Raw genomic sequence first — 21,051 nt, 5'->3', positions numbered from 1 at the left:
GCACCCTGATTTTTGCCTAAGCCGCCCTTTCGGGTTTTCAGCTTAGCGGGTGAATGACCCTAACTTTTGCCTAGACCGCCCTTGCGGGTTTTCAGTCTAGCGGGTCTAAGACTCCATCATTTTTCTTTCTTTCTGTTTCTCTACAAACTTGGGCCTGAGTACACCAGAAGGACTTTCGAGTGGGCTTAGGTTCAAACCGGTTAGACTTTGGTATGTTTGCATGTATCTGGACCGAATCTGGATCCTCCAGACTGCCTACGTATCCTTAAAGAAATTGGGAATCAGGTTACGCGTAGTTCGGGTTTAAAATCTTTTATGACGAAAGTCATAAAAGATGCCCCTGGTTTAAGTTTAACAAAGAAATTTTGATTTTGCTTTTGGCTCACAGGTTCTTTTAGCGGAAAGGGGTTTCATTATTCATTTTTTTCTAGGCCCAACGGGTTTGCAAATAGTTTAAAACATTTGGGTATTGGCTTGAAGCTCAAATCGTCCAAGGATGGCCTCCTGGTGTACTTAAGCATAATATTTTTTTAATTGATCCAGGTTTGTAGGTTCATTTAATTTTTCTCCATTTTCATTGAGCAGTCTTACGGCTTTTCCAGGCAGGACTTCATCAACAATGTAAGGACCAGACCAGTTTGGCCTGAACTTTCCTCTTGGGTCAAATACCGGTGCCCTGTAGGACTTCAATACAAGATCTCCAGGCTTCAAATCTCGGACACGAACCTTCTTATTGAAAGCTCTCTCAATCCGTCTCTGATATCCTTGGATATGATATAAGGCTCTCAGCCTCTTCTCATCTATCATCTGTAGCTCATTGTGTCTGGCCTTCGCCCATTCTGACTCTGGCAGATCGGCCTCCACCATCACTCTCAAAGAGGGGATTCTTAACTCAACAGGGAGAACAGCCTCCATTCCGTACACCAAAGAATACGGAGTCACGCCTGTTGAAGACCTGATCGATGTTCTATAAGCCCATAAGGCATAAGGAAGTTTGTTCGACCAGTCCTTATATGTCTCAGTCATCTTACTGATAATGACTTTGATGTTCTTATTTGCTGCTTCAACGGCCCCATTCGTCTGCGGCCTGTAAGGAGACGACTTGTGATGCCTTATCCTGAACTCTTCACACAGGTGTAACACTTCTTTCTTGAAATGTGATCCATTATCTGAAATCAACTCGTGAGGTACTCCGTATCTGCAAATTATATTGGTACGGATGAACTTCGCAACTGTGTTCGAAGTGATGGAAGCATAAGATGCAGCCTCTATCCACTTTGTGAAATAATCAATAGCCACCAGAATGTACTCATGTCCGCTCGAGGATCTCGGATAAATCTTCCCAATGATGTCTATTCCCCATACCGAAAACGGCCACGGCGAAGTCAGGGAGTGCAACTCCGAAGGAGGAACATGAATAAGATTCGCATAGACTTGACACTTATGGCATTTTCTTACAAATGCGAAGCAGTATTCCCCATACCGAAAACGGCCACGGCGAAGTCAGGGAGTGCAACTCCGAAGGAGGAACATGAATAAGATTCGCATAGACTTGACACTTATGGCATTTTCTTACAAATGCGAAGCAGTCTGTTTCCATTGTAGGCCAATAGAATCCAAGTCTAAGGATCTTTCTAGATAGCATCTTCCCGTTCATATGAGGTCCACAAACACCCTCATGAGTCTGCTCAATAAGTTCTGCAGCTTTATCTTCATCAACACAAAGGAGTTGTATGCCATCAAATGACCTTCTATATAGCTCTCCACCGCAAATGATGAAATTCGCAGATAACTTCTGGAGAGTTTTCCTTTCCTTGCTTGAAGCTTCCGGAGGATGACCCTTGCCTGAAATGAGGTTTCTGATATCTGTGTACCAAGGCTTCCCATCTGGACATCTAGCTGAAATCTCTATAGCATTTACGTGCGCAGGGGCCCATTGCAGTCTGATGGCTAACGGTTGAACTTCCATTGTAGCGGAGATATCTAACATCGAGGCCAAAGTGGCCAAAGCATCAGCAAAATGATTTCTGGTCCTTGATAAGTGAGTAAATGTGACGCTCTTGAATTTTTGGACTAGAGATTCCAAATACATATTATAAGGGATCAATCTATCTTCTCGAGTTTTCCATTGCCCATTAATCTGGTAAATGATCAGGATGGAATCCCCGAACACATCAATATCTTGAATCTGCAATGCTAAGGCTGCTTCAAGTCCGGCAATACAGGCTTCGTACTCTGCCATGTTGTTGGTGCACTCGAACTGCAACTTGATGGGGATAGGAATGTATTCTTTCTTCGGAGAGACCAAGACTGCACCTACTCCTTGCCCACGACTGTTTACGGCTCCATCAAAGTACATTAACCACTTGGTACTGAGAACCTCTTCTTCTTCGATATCCATAATTTCTTCATCAGGGAATTCGGCTCTTAGAACAGCATTCTCCTCAACTGGAGCATCGGCCAATTGTTCAGCTATAACCCGCCCCTTAACTGATTTCTGAGTGACATAACTGATGTCGAACTCAGACAATAACAATAACCACCTTGCAGTCCTTCCTGTAAGGGCAGGTTTCTCAAACAAGTACTTTAGAGGGTCCATTCGTGAAAGCAGAAGAACCTTGTTTGAAAGCAAATAATGTCTAAGCCTCTGGGTTGCCCAAACTAATGCGAGACAAGTCTTCTCCAAAACAGTGTATTTTAATTCATACTCTAGCATCTTCTTGCTGATGTAGTAAATGGGTCTTTCTTTCTTAGACTCAAGATCCTGCTGAGCAAGCATGCAACCCATCGCTGTATCCGTGATAGATAAGTACAACAGCAACGGCTGGCCTGGAATAACTGGTGAAAGAACAGGGGGCAAGGATAGGCATTGCTTAACCTTTTCAAAAGCCTCCTGACACTCTTCATTCCACTTCTTCGAGGAATTCTTCTTCAGAAGCTTGAAAATGGGTTCACACGTCATCGTCAGATGTGCTATGAACCGTCTCAGATACTGAACTTTGCCAAGGAAACCTCGGATCTGCCTTTCTGTCGTCGGCGGCTGCATTTCTTGAATCGCCTTGATCTTTTGCGGGTCCACTTCGATCCCTCTTTCGCTGACCATAAACCCCAAGAGTTTCCCTGACGTAACGCCAAATACACATTTACTCGGGTTCAGACGAAGCTGATACTTCCTGATCCGCTCAAAAAACTTTCTCAGGGCAACAGTGTGCTCAGGCCGAGTCTTCCCCTTTACGATCATGTCATCAACGTAAACTTCAACCTCTTTGTGAATCATATCATGAAGAAGAGTCGTGGCGGCTCTCTGATATGTAGCACCAGCATTTTTCAAGCCAAACGGCATCACTCTGTAGCAATATGTACCCCACTGAGTGATGAACGCTGTCTTCAACATGTCTTCAGGTGCCATTTTAATCTGATTGTACCCTGAGAATCCATCCATAAAGGATAAAAGAGCATGCCCAGCAGTGTTATCCACCAGGAGATCAATGCTTGGAAGAGGAAAGTCATCTTTAGGACTTGCTTTATTTAAATCTCTAAAATCAACACACATTCTGACTTTCCCGTCCTTTTTGGGCACCGGTACTATGTTAGCGAGCCATTCAGGATATTCCACCACCTGGATGAATTTTACTTCTAACAATTTCTTCACTTCTTCATAGACTTTCAACTCCCATTCTGTTTTGAGCTTTCGGAGTTTTTGCTTCTTTGGCTTAGCACCAAGGATTAAGGGTAATCTGTGCTGGACGATTTCCTCACTTAATCCTGGCATATCATCGTAAGACCAAGCAAAAACTTCTTTGAACTCTTTAAGCAGGGTGATCAATTCCTCGCGTTCTTCAGGGGATAAAGTTTTGCCAATCTTTATTTCCTTAATTGAGGTTTCATCACCAATATTCACAGTTTCAACTTCCTCATCAAGTGGTTTTGCTCGGCGACTCTCCTCCTGTTGGATCATATGTCTGATTTCAGGGGGAGTTTTGTCGGCATCCTCATCAGAGGGGGAGTCTTGATTGTTATTATTAAGATTATCAGATTTTATAGCAGATTCAGCAGATGAAATAGAGACAGGAATGTACTCAAAAGAAGAATCCTTCATTTCATTGGAATTTGAATCATATACATCAACAGACGAATTACCCTCATCGGGGGGTACAATGAACTTTGGACTCATTTTTACAGACTCGATGGAAATGTTGACACCTGCGTCAACTGACTCAGAACTATAAAAGGAAACAGCAACAGATGCTTTATTATGAACAGACTCCAACTCAATCTCGCTTGAAAAGGAAGAAACGTCGCCGATCTCAGGTGAATGGTCCTCTATGGTACCTGCATCAAAAGACTCATTAGAAGATATAGACTCTGAATCAAACCCGGAGACTGACACGTATTTATGGACGACTGACTCTTCTGAAGGGATTCGTTTGTACTGGAAAATAACCTGGGGTAGGACTTGAGAAGTCCAGTTAGTCAGAGGTTCCTCAGCCGGGGTGATAAGACGAGTTGGGTCAAGTATCAGCGGGCTCCTGCCAATCACGGCCACAGTCTGTGACCCTTCTTGGAAAAGTGAATTCAGAAGACTCGGCTCTATGTGCTCTGTCCAATCAGCCTCAGACTCTGTCTCTACAATCTGCATACCCACTGGCTCATCTTCTAGCTCAAGATCGAAGAAAATCTCAAACCCCGGAAGCATCTGACCTGTGCTCTCATCCAACCAAAACTCTGCAAAGCCACAGAAAGGAAAGGCTGCGCCTTCTTTTCGGAATCGACCGTTCATTTTCAAATCAATGGGTGCCATTGGTAGCCCCAAGCCCCGACGACGGTTTTCTGCCCATTTCAGCATCAACTGCTTCATCTCTACAATTTCCTTCTTTGTAGGCTTGTAACCCAGTCCGAACAAACCATTGAATGTTTTGAACACAGGAAACTCGGTCAAACCTTGATGATATTTGCCTAACCCGGCGCCTGGCATATAGCCCTGTCGGCGAATCATTCTGATGACATTCGAATTCGTACTGGTCAGGAAACAAATTTCCTCATTCAAAGCCTCTTTGAAAGTGATCGTAGTTACCTCTAGTGAAAACCCCGTCAAATTGACATCTTTGGATCTTTCCCCAGTTATGTCCGGAGTGATCTGCCCTATCTCGAGATCAGGATCCCCCTTTACTGTTATCACTCTGTTCCTGCGAATGAACTTCAGTTTTTGGTGGAGAGTAGACGGAACAACCCCGACCTTGTGCATCCAAGGACGGCCAAGCAACAGTAAGAATGAAGCCTTAATATCTAAGACTTGAAATTCTACCTCAAAGTCTTCTCCGCCAATCTGTATCTCAGTGACCAAAGTCCCGATTACATCTCGGCGAGTGCCATCATATGCTAGAATACCCTGCTCGGATGGAATAAAATTCTCAGGACTGAACCCCAGGGTTGCTGCGGTGCTTAATGGGCAAACATTCAGTGCAGAGCCGTTGTCAACCAACACCTCTGGCACCTTCTTCTTGTTACAGAAGACTGTGATTTTAAGAGGCTTAGTATGGTCTCGGCCCTCAGGAGGTAAATCGTCATCAGCGAATGACAATGTTTTCGCAGCTCTGGCCATGGCTACGAGACTGACAAGCTCGTCAGGTGAGGTATTAACAGAAACTTGTGCTGCATTAAGCTCTTGAAGGACTAGCTTTCTGTGCTTCGATGAGGCCATTAGTAAACCCCATACCGAGATATTAGCCTGAGTCTTCTTCAGCTGCTTTAACAGGCTCTCATCTTCTTCGTCTGCGCTCACTTTATTCTGCCTCTGATTTTCTGAGTTTCTTGCAACCCCTGCCGGGTTTTCTACACTCAATTCTGGTGGTTTGAACACTCGCCCACCTCGGGTCATGTGACGCATCTCGTTACACTGATCATCCAGCAATAGCAGTTCGTCTTCGTCCGTTCTGAAAACATAAGGTGCATTACTGACATCCTCTTCAAAGTCCTCCATCCTTAGAACATAGGTGGCTTCCTTTGCTTCTTTCAGACCAACATTCTGAAGCGCATATGACTGGGCTGAAGATGACTCAGCGAGTTCAGCATCGTCAAACGACAGCACATAAGGTTCTTTTTCTCTGAATTCTCTGAGCTCTTCATCGTCAAAGTTCAAAACATATGTTTTATCAGATGTAATAGCGCAAATGAGAGCAGAGGGATCAAGGATGGGCTCATCTACAAAGATAGCGTTTGTAGTGGGAGGAGCAACAGCACGGTGGTTGGGGAGAGGATTCTGAGTGATATTCGGCCTTTCAACTGCAAGCTCATCTTTATCGATCATGTTCTGAATCGCGTGCTTCAAGGCCAAACAGTTCTCAGTCATGTGTCCCGGGCCCCTGTGATATTCACAGTATTGATCCCTTCTCCAGTTTCCGGGCAGCGGATTAGGTACAGGTTTGACATCCGGAAGTCTGATCTTCTTGTCTCTGATCAACTTCTTAAGTATCATGGGCAGTGGAAATGGTAATGGGTCAAACTGCCTGAACTGCTTCGTCACCATTGGTCTAACAACTTCATCAACAGGCTTGGCCACTGGTCTGGTATAACTGACTGCTTGTACTTCCTTCGGTTGGATCATAGGCCTCTTCCCCTCTCGGACATCAGATAGCGTTTTGGCTCGGAGGCCCTTAGCAATAGCATCCTCGATCTGGGTGCCGGTCTTAATCAAATGATCGAAATTCTGATAGTGCTGCGGCGCCATGAAGTGAAAGTACTGCGGGGACAAGCTCTTGAGGACCAACTTTATCTGGTCTTCCTCTGACATTCTATGGCTCAGTTGGGCAGACTTGCGCCTCCAGCGCCTAATGAAAGATGTGAATGTCTCCTGAGGATTCTGCTTCAACAGCTTCAGATCTCTTTTAGTGACCTCGATCCCTTCCTCCATGGAGAATTGTTCTACGAATCGGTTAGAGATTTCTTCTAATGTCCTAATCTCTTCTGGTTTCAACCTCAAAAACCATCTTTTGGCTACCCCTATAAGAGACATAGGAAACAAATGAGCCATCTGCTCTCGACTTAAGCCATGCTGCTGGGAAAGAGTGATGAACCATCTGACGTGGTTTCTCGGACACCCAGTTCCATCATATTTGTCATAGTCTGGTGCCTTGAACTTAGGCGGGAATATGGCATTAGGGGACATCAGAAATTCAGAAATATCGAATCCCTTGGACGCTTGAACCTTCATGCTCTCAATGTCACGAGCCATCTTCTCATACTTATCGAACAACTCATTCTCCTTGTTAACCGGAGGGACAAAGTATTCCCCAGCATATTGCTCATCTTTTAGATCGATCTCTACGGGAGAGATGACTGGTCTGGTGAGGTTAGGAGATGTGGCCGGAGGAGGCTGAATGGCGGGATCTTTAGAAGTAGAGACCTTTTGAGTACTCTGGTCTTTTAGATGAGTCACCTCATCTTTCAACCCTGCTATATCTCGACACATATTTCTCAACATTTCCTGTATAGTTATCATGGGGTCCACTGGATCATTAGCCATTTGGTTGACTTCAAAAGAACCTGACAACTCTGGTGAAGATGGTAAAGGTGCTGTTGGTGACACAGTGGGATCAAAGTGACGAACAAGTCTAGATATTGAGGTAGGTCTAGACCAGGTAGGTTTAGCTTGGGTGCCCTTTTTTGAAGCGATGGTTGCTATCTTTCAGAATCCTGATTGGAAGTTAACATACTAGATCAATAATCATGAGATAAAGATTCTGAACAAATAGAGAAAAGAGTAATCTTGAAATACATCAACGGGTATGTTAATTTGGAAAGAATCCTCAATCTATTCCTTAAGGGTATAACCGTTCTTCTTTTGGGAATGAAAGAGTCAGGAACGATAAACATCCCTAATCAAAATAAGTTTCGATCTCAGCAACGATCATGCACTCAAAGAATACAGGTGAGATCAAACTTTTTCATCAATGATTTCGATATGATCCAGAGGTAAAAGATATATGATAGGTAAACATTGATCAATGAAAAATCAATGGCTCAGATAATAGACCATGGCCATAAGAATGACAAAAGTCGGGTCAAGGACCAGATCTAAAATCTGAATGATGGATATCAACAACAAGATGAGATCAAGATGAGATGAGATAGCATAAGATTGCTTTCAACAGATGGATCATGAATGACTAATCCTATGAGATCTTTGGAAATGAATGGGATTTACATCCTAACCCCAAAGGAAAAGTTTTTTAATTTTCGCACATTTTATCAGTGTTACCTGAAGGCATCAACCCTAACCCTAATCTAGCGGAGTGGAGAGAGGATCTCGACTCATGACTTTGTTTGTGTACCTAGGACCGATCGTAGCCATTGAAAGATGGACTACGGCCTAATCTAGACACAAATGGGTAGGATATCCTAAACTAGGCTCACACACACAATTGGGTAAGATATCCTAAACTAGGCTCACACACGTGATGCACATGTGTTCGTATACTACATGCATGTGTGGGTTAATCTAGGGGTAAGGCCAAGAGTTCCCTTAGCGCGAATCCATGTTCGATATACTGTACCAGTGTCCGGCGTATCAGTACGTGAACAAGAGATCCGTTTACGTACCATAAAGGTACTAGGCTAAGGGTGGAATGCTTCTCTAGCACAGAGGCACCAGGTGATGAAATCCCAGTCAACCATGCTAGATAACACTCCGGGTTCCTAAAATAGGACGTGTGTGCATGTGAGATGCAGGGGTTTAGATGAAAGTGATGTAAGTGTGTGCAATAAGTTCGCGCAATCTATGATGCCTTCAGGTTTTGTTAGATTAAGTTTGAGTAAATGTGATGAGAAAATAAAGCATACAAACTAATCTAACAAGCATAAAAGAGATAGAGTTTTCATGAGCCAGTTGAAATAGATTCAAATGAGTTATCCTTTGGAATTGTAATGAAGTTAGGGGTTTCCCCAGCAGAGTCGCCAGTCTGTGGGACCCGATCCCGCGAGAGGGGTGGTGGCGCGAGAGCCGCCACGCACTATCTCTTGGTCTCTCGTACCCACGCGATTGGCGTGTGCCTTTTATTATTAATTTTAATTCATCTTTTATGTGAACTTGGGATCACTAAGGCAATCCGAATTCCACACAAAAGAGACTGACAGAGTCGCCACCTAGATGTGGGATCTAGGACCCATAATTAACCAGAAATCTAGACTCGCTACCTGGTTACAAGAACGGAAGGTATGGGGATTTATCCACCACATGCACCATTCCTGCCCGATAATCGGTCTTCAATTCCAAAAGTTAACTCTTTTAAATTCATTTTTAATGGCTCATTCAACTCTCTGTTAATGTGCTATCTATGTGACATGCATCCTATGATCTAATTTCAATGTGAATCCTAAATGTGTATCTTGATTTCTTAATTGGTTTGGATTCAATCTAAGTGAAAGTTCTCCTAAAATTCTAATTTCATGGAAAATCCTAAGTGATTTGATTGTTTCAACAGTTTTAAAAGTGATTAGCCCGAGTCCTCAGATGATCTGGTATTCATCCAAAGAAGCCTACGTATCCCCGCCTCCACGAGAATCAAGGCAACGTAGTTCTTCGCGCCTATTCTAAGCTAGGATGCCTAAGACACCTAGACTTCTATCCTAGACTCGATCTAAAAGACCGAACCGGTTATTAAAGTTTCTTGTACGATTATTTAAATTTCAGTGAATTGTGGATTTTATGACACCCTATATGCCCTAACTAAATGCAGATTAGCCCTAAGCTAATGCAGGTGGTTCTTACAACCTATGTGTGACTAGGCTGTATTTCCTAAGGAAAACCAAGGGTGGACTAGCGTATCCTACTCTAGTCATCACTCGGCGATATGGATCGCCGACTGACCGGACGGAGGCGCTCCTATAACTCTAGGACAGACCCCTAACTCTAAAAACAAGCACACAACAAACAAACAATCAAACTACCTATCAAAAGAAAAACCCTAACTCTAAAACTCTCTATCTAGGAGAAACTCCTAACTCTAGAGGAAGATCTTTTGAAAATAAGATTTTAAAGGTTTTTGAAGAAAGTTTAAGATATTATTTACAAAAAAGGTTTGGCTGGACTTGGGATATAAATCCCAAGCTGCACTACGTACCTCGGAAGAGGATCAAGCCAACGTAGTTCGAAAACGAACTCTCAAACTACGCTTCTAAAAGAAACACTCACACTTCAGATTTTTTAAGGTTTTTTTATATTTTCAAATGTTTTTGATATTTTTAAAGTTTTCAAATGTTTTTGAGTTTTAAATTTCTAATGTTTTTGGATTTTAAAGCTTTTCCAATGCTCAGGACCTTTAGATGTTTTCAATCTTAAAGGGAACACGCAAGAACAACCACAAACTAGGGCAAAGCCCTAAATCCAAAAGGGGAAACCCCGAACAAACAACTAACGTCTCAAAGAGACGAACCATAACAAGAAAGATAGCGTCCCAAGAAGAGAGAAAATGATCCAAGATCCCAAGCAAGCAAAGCTCTAATAAGACTGAGTTAGCCTCTAATTAAAGCGAAGTAATCAACAACTCTAAAGGAGAAACTCCTAACTAAAAATATTAAAGAAGGGTACAAATGAGCAAATGAGTCAATGACTCTCTAATAGCGGTGGAAAAACGAGTCAAAGACTCCACTGATAACAACTAAAGGATAGACGAGTCAAAGACTCCCTAAAAGAGATGGAAACACAAGTCAAAGACTCACTGACAACAACATCACACAAACAAATGAGTCAAAGACTTTTATATGAGGCAAAGCATGCCTCCTATGGGTACACCAATTTCGGCCCAGAATGGCATCCAAGGGAGGGAATCATGCGCTCTTTCCTTGCGCAATTTAATACTTAGGTTATAGCATCTTATTGCCTGGCAGATCTCAGGATTTCCGTGGACAGTAACCTCGGAGCCAATAACATGTTATAGCTTAAATATCTAAATTGTCAAAGATTGGTTGCAATTGGGATACGATTATGGATGCACTGGCCATTTTTCGAGGGAAATCTAAAGACCCTAAGATTTCTGTTTCAATGGATTAATGAGTTAACATGTGACAGAGATTTAAGGTTCTTTAGAAATTTTCAGATGATTTTCAATTAATTTCGGATTTTCAATGGATTTTATCAATTTTAAACATATGAGTGTTTTTACAAGTGAAACTGTAGCAAACGAATTCGAAATGAATCAAAATTTCTACAGCAGTAAGATGGGTATCCATGCAGCTTACGGGATGAATTTTGTGGATTTGTACATTAAGCTCATATTTAATTTTGATTTAACAACAATAAGACCAGATTGCAAAAATAACACAGAAACTACTAGAAATAGAAATCTAAATTCCATGAAATTTCTACATTAGTAAGATATAAGTGAAAATAGCATGCTGTAAGATTTACATGAATTTAGAAAACTATTTACTATCAGTTTCGGATTTTTTAAATTTCAAACCAGATTATGAATTAACACTACAGCTCATATGAAACAAGATCAAAATCACTTGAAAATTTTACAGAAGCAAGAAGTATAGAATTTAAGACTACTGTAAAAATTTGGAGAATTGTATCTGTGATTTGACATCAGTAACAATTCTCCCAAAATCTGATAATTTTCAAAGAATGCATAAAATAATATACCAAACAAAATCCAAAAATTCTCACAAATTCATGGTAGAATGTATCATTATCATATTATTTTCCCACGAAATTTCATTATTTGTGGAATCTGTTTAGTATATCTTTTAGTTTTCTTTGTTAAAAATCATGCAAAAATCCGAAAATATACCAAATAATTCTAAAAAATTCTGAAAACAGTGTACCTACCTGTGATGAGTTCCTCGCCGAATCCAAGAGCCGAAGAAATCCAAAAATCCGGCCGACGTGCGATCCGCTCCGCTTCCTTCTTTGTTTTTATATTTTCCTCTCTCTCTTTCTCTCTTTTTTTTTTCTCTTCTTTTTTTTTCCTTCTCCTCTTTTTTTTTCTCTTCTTTTTTTTTCTCCCCTCTTCCTTCTCTCCTCCTTTTTTTTCTCCTCATCACCTCTCTTTATATAGTGAAAAACTTAGTGGAGAGGTGGAAATAAATAATGAGAATGGTGGGTGTGGTGGAGAATAATGGAATATATAATGGTAATGGTGGGAATGGTGGTGGGAATAATGGAATATATAATGGTAATGGTGGGAATGGTGGTGGGGATAATGGAATATATAATGGTAATGGTGGGAATGGTGGTGGGGATAATGGAATATATAATGGTAATGGTGGGAATGGTGGTGGGAATAATGGAATATATAATGGTAATGGTGGGAATGGTGGTGGGGATAATGGAATATATAATGGTAATGGAGATAATGATGTTATTTTAAAGGGAAAAATGAAGTTAGTGGAAATGGTAGAGAAAGTTAAGTCATGCTAATGGTGAGTCCCACTTTGTGGGTTCCGCACAAGCGGGTCCCACATCAGCGGGTCCCACACAAGCAGGTCCCACACAAACGGGTCCCACACCAGCGGGTCCCATATCAGCGGGTCCCACACAAACGGGTCCCACACTAGCGGGTCCCACACAAACGGGTCCCACACCAGTGGGTCCCACATTCTCTTTTGCTCGGATTCTCATGAATAACCCTTCTCAATATTCAACAGAAAAATACGAAACATGGCGGAAACGACCAAAAATATTTAGAAATGTAACAAACGGACGCGGAAAGGAAAGACATTGGAAAACCGATGGAAAAACCCTAATTTCTTAAGGCAGAGCAAAATGGGGTGTCTACACGTCCAAGCATAGCGAACTTGGGTCCGGTCAAAATGGGGTGTCTACAGTAGGTCAGTAAATTGCTAAACCAAAGCGCGAGTCTAACCACTTCCATCATAACTCTCAAAATACTTGGAGTTTTTCATCTCCGTTTCTTTCGTTTTAAACTACACTTCGATTACTTCGAAATGGAACTAATTTCAATGAATTACGAGTTAAATTGAGTAAGTTATGGTCAATCAATCGGACGTATGTCAGTAAATTGCTTAACCAAAGCGCGAGTGTAACTATTTCCAACATAACTCTCAAAATACTTGGAGTTTTTCATCTCTGTTTCTTTCGTTTTAAACTACACTTCGATTCATTCGAAATTGAACTAATTTCAATGAATTACGAGTAAAATTGAGTGAGTTATGGTCAATCAATCGGAGGTAGGTCAGTAAATTGCTAAACCAAAGCGCGAGTCTAACTATTTTCATCATAACTCTTAAAATACTTGATATTTTTCATCTCCGTTTCTTTCGTTTTAAACTACACTTTGATTCCTTCGAAATGAAACTAATTTCAATGAATTACGAGTTAAATTTAGTGAGTTATGGTCAATCAATCGGAGGTAGGTCAGTAAATTGCTAAACCAAAGCGCGAGTCTAACTATTTTCATCATAACTCTCAAAATACTTGGAGTTTTTCATCTCTGTTTCTTTCGTTTTAAACTACACTTTGATTCCTTCGAAATGGAACTAATTTCAATGAATTACGAGTAAAATTGAGTGAGTTATGGTTAATCAATCGGAGGTATGTCAGTAAATTGCTAAACCAAAGCGCGAGTCTAACTATTTCCATCATAACTCTCAAAATACTTGGAGTTTTTCATCTCCGTTTCTTTCGTTTCAAACTACACTTTGATTCCCTCAAAATTAAACTAATTTCAATGAATTACGAGTTAAATTGAGTGAGTTATGGTTAATCAATCGGAGGTAGGTCAGTAAATTGCTAAACCAAAGCGCGAGTCTAACTATTTCCATCATAACTCTCAAAATACTTGGAAATTTTCATCTCCGTTTCTTTCGTTTTAAACTACACTTCGATTCCTTCGAAATGGAACTAATTTCAATGAATTACGAGTTCAATTGAGTGAGTTATGGTCAATCAATCGGAGGTAGGTCAGTAAATTGCTAAACCAAAGCGCGAGTCTAACTATTTCCATCATAACTCTCAAATTACTTGGAGTTTTTCATCTCCGTTTCTTTCGTTTTAAACTACACTTCGATTCCTTCGAAATGAAACTAATTTCAATGAATTACGAGTTAAATTGAGTGAGTTATGGTTAATCAATCGGAGGTAGGTCAGTAAATTGCTAAACCAAAGCGCGAGTCTAACTATTTCCATCATAACTCTCATAATACTTGGAGTTTTTCATCTCCGTTTCTTTCGTTTTAAACTAAACTTCGATTCCTTCGGAATAAAACTAATTTCAATGAATTACGAGTTCAATTGAGTGAGTTATGGTCAATCAATCGGAGGTAGGTCAGTAAATTGCTAAACCAAAGCGCGAGTCTAACTATTTACATCATAACTCTCAAATTACTTGGAGTTTTTCATCTCCGTTTCTTTCGTTTTAAACTACACTTTGATTCCTTCGAAATGAAACTAATTTCAATGAATTACGAGTTAAATTTAGTGAGTTATGGTCAATCAATCGGAGGTAGGTCAGTAAATTGCTAAACCAAAGCGCGAGTCTAACTATTTTCATCATAACTCTCAAAATACTTGGAGTTTTTCATCTCTGTTTCTTTCGTTTTAAACTACACTTTGATTCCTTCGAAATGGAACTAATTTCAATGAATTACGAGTAAAATTGAGTGAGTTATGGTTAATCAATCGGAGGTATGTCAGTAAATTGCTAAACCAAAGCGCGAGTCTAACTATTTCCATCATAACTCTCAAAATACTTGGAGTTTTTCATCTCCGTTTCTTTCGTTTTAAACTACACTTCGATTCCTTCGAAATGGAACTAATGTCAATGAATTATGAGTCGAATTAACTGAGTTATGGTCAATCAATCGAAGGTAGGTCAGTAAATTGCTAAACCAAAGCGCGAGTCTAACCACTTCCATCATAACTCTCAAAATACTTGGAGTTTTTCATCTCCGTTTCGTACGTTTTAAACTACACTTCGATTCCTTCAAAATGGAGCTAATTTCAATGAATTACGAGTTGAATTGAGTAAGTTATGGTCAATCAATCGGAGTTAGGTCAGTAAATTGCTAAACCACAGCGCGAGTCTAATTATTTCCATCATAACTCTCAAAATACTTGGAGTTTTTCATCTCCGTTTCTTTCATTTTCAACTACACTTTGATTCCTTCGAAATGAAACTAATTTAAATGAATTACGAGTTAAATTGAGTGAGTTATGGTCAATCAATCGGTGGTATGTCACTAAATTGCTAAACCAAAGCGCGAGTCTAACTATTTCCATCATAACTCTCAAAATACTTGGAGTTTTTCATCTCCGTTTCTTTCGTTCGAAACGACACTTCGATTCCTTCGAAATGAAACTAATTTCAATAAATTACGAGTTAAATTGGGTGAGTTATGGTCAATCAATCGGAGGTAAGTCAGTAAATTGCTAAACCAAAGCGTGAGTCTAACTATTTTCATCATAACTCTCAAAATACTTGGAAATTTTCATCTCCGTTTCTTTCGTTTTAAACTACACTTCGATTCCTTCGAAATTGAACTAATTTCAATGAATTACGAGTTCAATTGAGTGAGTTATGGTCAATCAATCGGAGGTAGGTCAGTAAATTGCTAAACCAAAGCGCGAGTCTAACTATTTCCATCATAACTCTCAAATTACTTGGAGTTTTTCATCTCCGTTTCTTTCGTTTTAAACTACACTTCGATTCCTTCGAAATGAAACTAATTTCAATGAATTACGAGTTAAATTTAGTGAGTTATGGTCAATCAATCGGAGGTAGGTCAGTAAATTGCTAAACCAAAGCACGAGTCTAACTATTTCCATCATAACTCTCAAAATACTTGGAGTTTTTCATCTCCGTTTCTTTCGTTTTAAACTACACTTCGATTCCTTCGAAATGGAACTAATGTCAATGAATTATGAGTCGAATTAACTGAGTTATGGTCAATCAATCGAAGGTAGGTCAGTAAATTGCTAAACCAAAGCGCGAGTCTAACCACTTCCATCATAACTCTCAAAATACTTGGAGTTTTTCATCTCCGTTTCTTTCGTTTTAAACTACACTTCGATTACTTCGAAATGGAACTAATTTCAATGAATTACGAGTTAAATTGAGTGAGTTATGGTCAATCAATCGGACGTATGTCAGTAAATTGCAAAACCAAAGCGCGAGTGTAACTATTTCCAACATAACTCTCAAAATACTTGGAGTTTTTCATCTCTGTTTCTTTCGTTTTAAACTACACTTCGATTCATTCGAAATGGAACTAATTTCAATGAATTACGAGTAAAATTGAGTGAGTTATGGTCAATCAATCGGAGGTAGGTCAGTAAATTGCTAAACCAAAGCGCGAGTCTAACTATTTTCATCATAACTCTTAAAATACTTGATATTTTTCATCTCCGTTTCTTTCGTTTTAAACTACACTTTAATTCCTTCGAAATGAAACTAATTTCAATGAATTACGAATTAAATTTAGTGAGTTATGGTCAATCAATCGGAGGTAGGTCAGTAAATTGCTAAACCAAAGCGCGAGTCTAACTATTTTCATCATAACTCTCAAAATACTTGGAGTTTTTCATCTCTGTTTCTTTCGTTTTAAACTACACTTTGATTCCTTCGAAATGGAACTAATTTCAATGAATTACGAGTAAAATTGAGTGAGTTATGGTTAATCAATCGGAGGTAGGTCAGTAAATTGCTAAACCAAAGCGCGAGTCTAACTATTTCCATCATAACTCTCAAAATACTTGGAGTTTTTCATCTCCGTTTCTTTCGTTTTAAACTACACTTTGATTCCTTCGAAATGAAACTAATTTCAATGAATTACGAATTAAATTTAGTGAGTTATGGTCAATCAATCGGAGGTAGGTCAGTAAATTGCTAAACCAAAGCGCGAGTCTAACTATTTTCATCATAACTCTCAAAATACTTGGAGTTTTTCATCTCTGTTTCTTTCGTTTTAAACTACACTTTGATTCCTTCGAAATGGAACTAATTTCAATGAATTACGAGTAAAATTGAGTGAGTTATGGTTAATCAATCGGAGGTATGTCAGTAAATTGCTAAACCAAAGCGCGAGTCTAACTATTTCCATCATAACTCTCAAAATACTTGGAGTTTTTCATCTCCGTTTCTTTCGTTTCAAACTACACTTTGATTCCCTCAAAATTAAACTAATTTCAATGAATTACGAGTTAAATTGAGTGAGTTATGGTTAATCAATCGGAGGTAGGTCAGTAAATTGCTAAACCAAAGCGCGAGTCTAACTATTTCCATCATAACTCTCAAAATACTTGGAGTTTTTCATCTCCGTTTCTTTCGTTTTAAACTAAACTCCGATTCCTTCGAAATAAAACTAATTTCAATGAATTACGAGTTCAATTGAGTGAGTTATGGTCAATCAATCGGAGGTAGGTCAGTAAATTGCTAAACCAAAGCGCGAGTCTAACTATTTACATCATAACTCTCAAATTACTTGGAGTTTTTCATCTCCGTTTCTTTCGTTTTAAACTACACTTCGATTCCTTCGAAATGAAACTAATTTCAATGAATTACGAGTTAAATTGAGTGAGTTATGGTCAATCAATCGGAGGTAGGTCAGTAAATTGCTAAACCAAAGCACGAGTCTAACTATTTCCATCATAACTCTCAAAATACTTGGAGTTTTTCATCTCCGTTTCTTTCGTTTTAAACTACACTTCGATTCCTTCGAAATGGAACTAATGTCAATGAATTATGAGTCGAATTAACTGAGTTATGGTAAATCAATCGAAGGTAAGTCAGTAAATTGCTAAACCAAATTGCGAGTCTAACCACTTCCATCATAACTCTCAAAATACTTGGAGTTTTTCATCTCCGTTTCTTTCGTTTTAAACTACACTTCGATTACTTCGAAATGGAACTAATTTCAATGAATTACGAGTTAAATTGAGTGAGTTATGGTCAATCAATCGGACGTATGTCAGTAAATTGCAAAACCAAAGCGCGAGTGTAACTATTTCCAACATAACTCTCAAAATACTTGGAGTTTTTCATCTCTGTTTCTTTCGTTTTAAACTACACTTCGATTCATTCGAAATGGAACTAATTTCAATGAATTACGAGTAAAATTGAGTGAGTTATGGTCAATCAATCGGAGGTAGGTCAGTAAATTGCTAAACCAAAGCGCGAGTCTAACTATTTTCATCATAACTCTTAAAATACTTGATATTTTTCATCTCCGTTTCTTTCGTTTTAAACTACACTTTGATTCCTTCGAAATGAAACTAATTTCAATGAATTACGAGTTAAATTTAGTGAGTTATGGTCAATCAATCGGACGTATGTCAGTAAATTGCAAAACCAAAGCGCGAGTGTAACTATTTCCAACATAACTCTCAAAATACTTGGAAATTTTCATCTCCGTTTCTTTCGTTTTAAACTACACTTCGATTCCTTCGAAATTGAACTAATTTCAATGAATTACGAGTTGAATTGAGTGAGTTATGGTCAATCAATCGGAAGTATGTCAGTAAATTGCTAAACCAAAGCGCGAGTCTAACTATTTCCATCATAACTCTCAAAATACTTGGAGTTTTTCATCTTCGTTTCTTTCGTTTTAAACGACACTTCGATTCCTTCGAAATGAAACTAATTTCAATAAATTACGAGTTAAATTGGGTGAGTTATGGTCAATCAATCGGAGGTAGGTTAGTAAATTGCTAAACCAAAGCGCGAGTCTAACTATTTCCATCATAACTCTCAAAATACTTGGAGTTTTTCATCTCCGTTTCTTTCGTTTCAAACTACACTTTGATTCCCTCAAAATTAAACTAATTTCAATGAATTACGAGTTAAATTGAGTGAGTTATGGTTAATCAATCGGAGGTAGGTCAGTAAATTGCTAAACCAAAGCGCGAGTCTAACTATTTCCATCATAACTCTCAAAATACTTGGAGTTTTTCATCTCCGTTTCTTTCGTTTTAAACTAAACTTCGATTCCTTCGAAATAAAACTAATTTCAATGAATTACGAGTTCAATTGAGTGAGTTATGGTCAATCAATCGGAGGTAGGTCAGTAAATTGCTAAACCAAAGCGCGAGTCTAACTATTTCCATCATAACTCTCAAAATACTTGGAGTTTTTCATCTCCGTTTCTTTCGTTTTAAACTACACTTCGATTCCTTCGAAATGTAACTAATGTCAATGAATTATGAGTCGAATTAACTGAGTTATGGTCAATCAATCGAAGGTAGGTCAGTAAATTGCTAAACCAAAGCGCGAGTCTAACCACTTCCATCATAACTCTCAAAATACTTGGAGTTTTTCATCTCCGTTTCGTACGTTTTAAACTACACTTCGATTCCTTCAAAATTGAGCTAATTTCAATGAATTACGAGTTGAATTGAGTAAGTTATGGTCAATCAATCGGAGTTAGGTCAGTAAATTGCTAAACCACAGCGCGAGTCTAATTATTTCCATCATAACTCTCAAAATACTTGGAGTTTTTCATCTCCGTTTCTTTCATTTTCAACTACACTTTGATTCCTTCGAAATGAAACTAATTTAAATGAATTACGAGTTAAATTGAGTGAGTTATGGTCAATCAATCGGTGGTATGTCACTAAATTGCTGAACCAAAGCGCGAGTCTAACTATTTCCATCATAACTCTCAAAATACTTGGAGTTTTTCATCTCCGTTTCTTTCGTTTGAAACGACACTTCGATTCCTTCGAAATGAAACTAATTTCAATAAATTACGAGTTAAATTGGGTGAGTTATGGTCAATCAATCGGAGGTAAGTCAGTAAATTGCTAAACCAAAGCGTGAGTCTAACTATTTTCATCATAACTCTCAAAATACTTGGAGTTTTTCATCTCCGTTTCTTTCGTTTTAAACTACACTTCGATTCCTTCGAAATGGAACTAATGTCAATGAATTATGAGTCGAATTAACTGAGTTATGGTAAATCAATCGAAGGTAAGTCAGTAAATTGCTAAACCAAATTGCGAATCTAACCACTTCCATCATAACTCTCAAAATACTTGGAGTTTTTCATCTCTGTTTCTTTCGTTTTAAACTACACTTCGATTACTTCGAAATGGAACTAATTTCAATGAATTACGAGTTAAATTGAGTGAGTTATGGTCAATCAATCGGACGTATGTCAGTAAATTGCAAAACCAAAGCGCGAGTGTAACTATTTCCAACATAACTCTCAAAATACTTGGAGTTTTTCATCTCTGTTTCTTTCGTTTTAAACTACACTTCGATTCATTCGAAATGGAACTAATTTCAATGAATTACGAGTAAAATTGAGTGAGTTATGGTCAATCAATCGGAGGTAGGTCAGTAAATTGCTAAACCAAAGCGCGAGTCTAACTATTTTCATCATAACTCTTAAAATACTTGATATTTTTCATCTCCGTTTCTTTCGTTTTAAACTACACTTTGATTCCTTCGAAATGAAACTAATTTCAATGAATTACGAGTTAAATTTAGTGAGTTATGGTCAATCAATCGGACGTATGTCAGTAAATTGCAAAACCAAAGCGCGAGTGTAACTATTTCCAACATAACTCTCAAAATACTTGGAAATTTTCATCTCCGTTTCTTTCGTTTTAAACTACACTTCGATTCCTTCGAAATTGAACTAATTTCAATGAATTACGAGTTGAATTGAGTGAGTTATGGTCAATCAATCGGAAGTATGTCAGTAAATTGCTAAACCAAAGCGCGAGTCTAACTATTTCCATCATAACTCTCAAAATACTTGGAGTTTTTCATCTTCGTTTCTTTCGTTTTAAACGACACTTCGATTCCTTCGAAATGAAACTAATTTCAATAAATTACGAGTTAAATTGGGTGAGTTATGGTCAATCAATCGGAGGTAGGTTAGTAAATTGCTAAACCAAAGCGCGAGTCTAACTATTTCCATCATAACTCTCAAAATACTTGGAGTTTTTCATCTCCGTTTCTTTCGTTTCAAACTACACTTTGATTCCCTCAAAATTAAACTAATTTCAATGAATTACGAGTTAAATTGAGTGAGTTATGGTTAATCAATCGGAGGTAGGTCAGTAAATTGCTAAACCAAAGCGCGAGTCTA

The 21,051-nt window shown here is 38.8% G+C and overlaps 1 protein-coding gene across 1 annotated transcript; it reads right to left on the bottom strand.

Annotated features, from left to right (window-relative positions):
- Window positions 1-2,196: 2,196 nt before the first annotated feature.
- LOC143879393 (uncharacterized) lies at window positions 2,197-12,182 on the bottom strand. The gene is made up of 7 exons (XM_077382141.1): window positions 11,828-12,182; window positions 5,754-7,692; window positions 4,942-5,186; window positions 4,541-4,725; window positions 4,141-4,444; window positions 2,381-2,448; window positions 2,197-2,235 (listed from the first exon to the last, which is right to left on the bottom strand). Exons 2-7 carry the CDS (start codon window positions 7,520-7,522, stop codon window positions 2,197-2,199), a joined length of 2,610 nt encoding a protein of 869 aa, XP_077238256.1. The 5' UTR covers window positions 7,523-7,692; window positions 11,828-12,182.
- Window positions 12,183-21,051: the final 8,869 nt, after the last annotated feature.

The sequence above is a fragment of the Tasmannia lanceolata genome, unplaced genomic scaffold (assembly GCF_043159265.1).
Source record: "Tasmannia lanceolata isolate RefF3 unplaced genomic scaffold, GAP_Taslan_0.1 ptg000001l, whole genome shotgun sequence".
NCBI lineage: Eukaryota > Viridiplantae > Streptophyta > Magnoliopsida > Canellales > Winteraceae > Tasmannia > Tasmannia lanceolata.
Note: the sequence above shows the minus strand (reverse complement) of the source record. Positions and strands in the feature narration are given on the sequence as shown.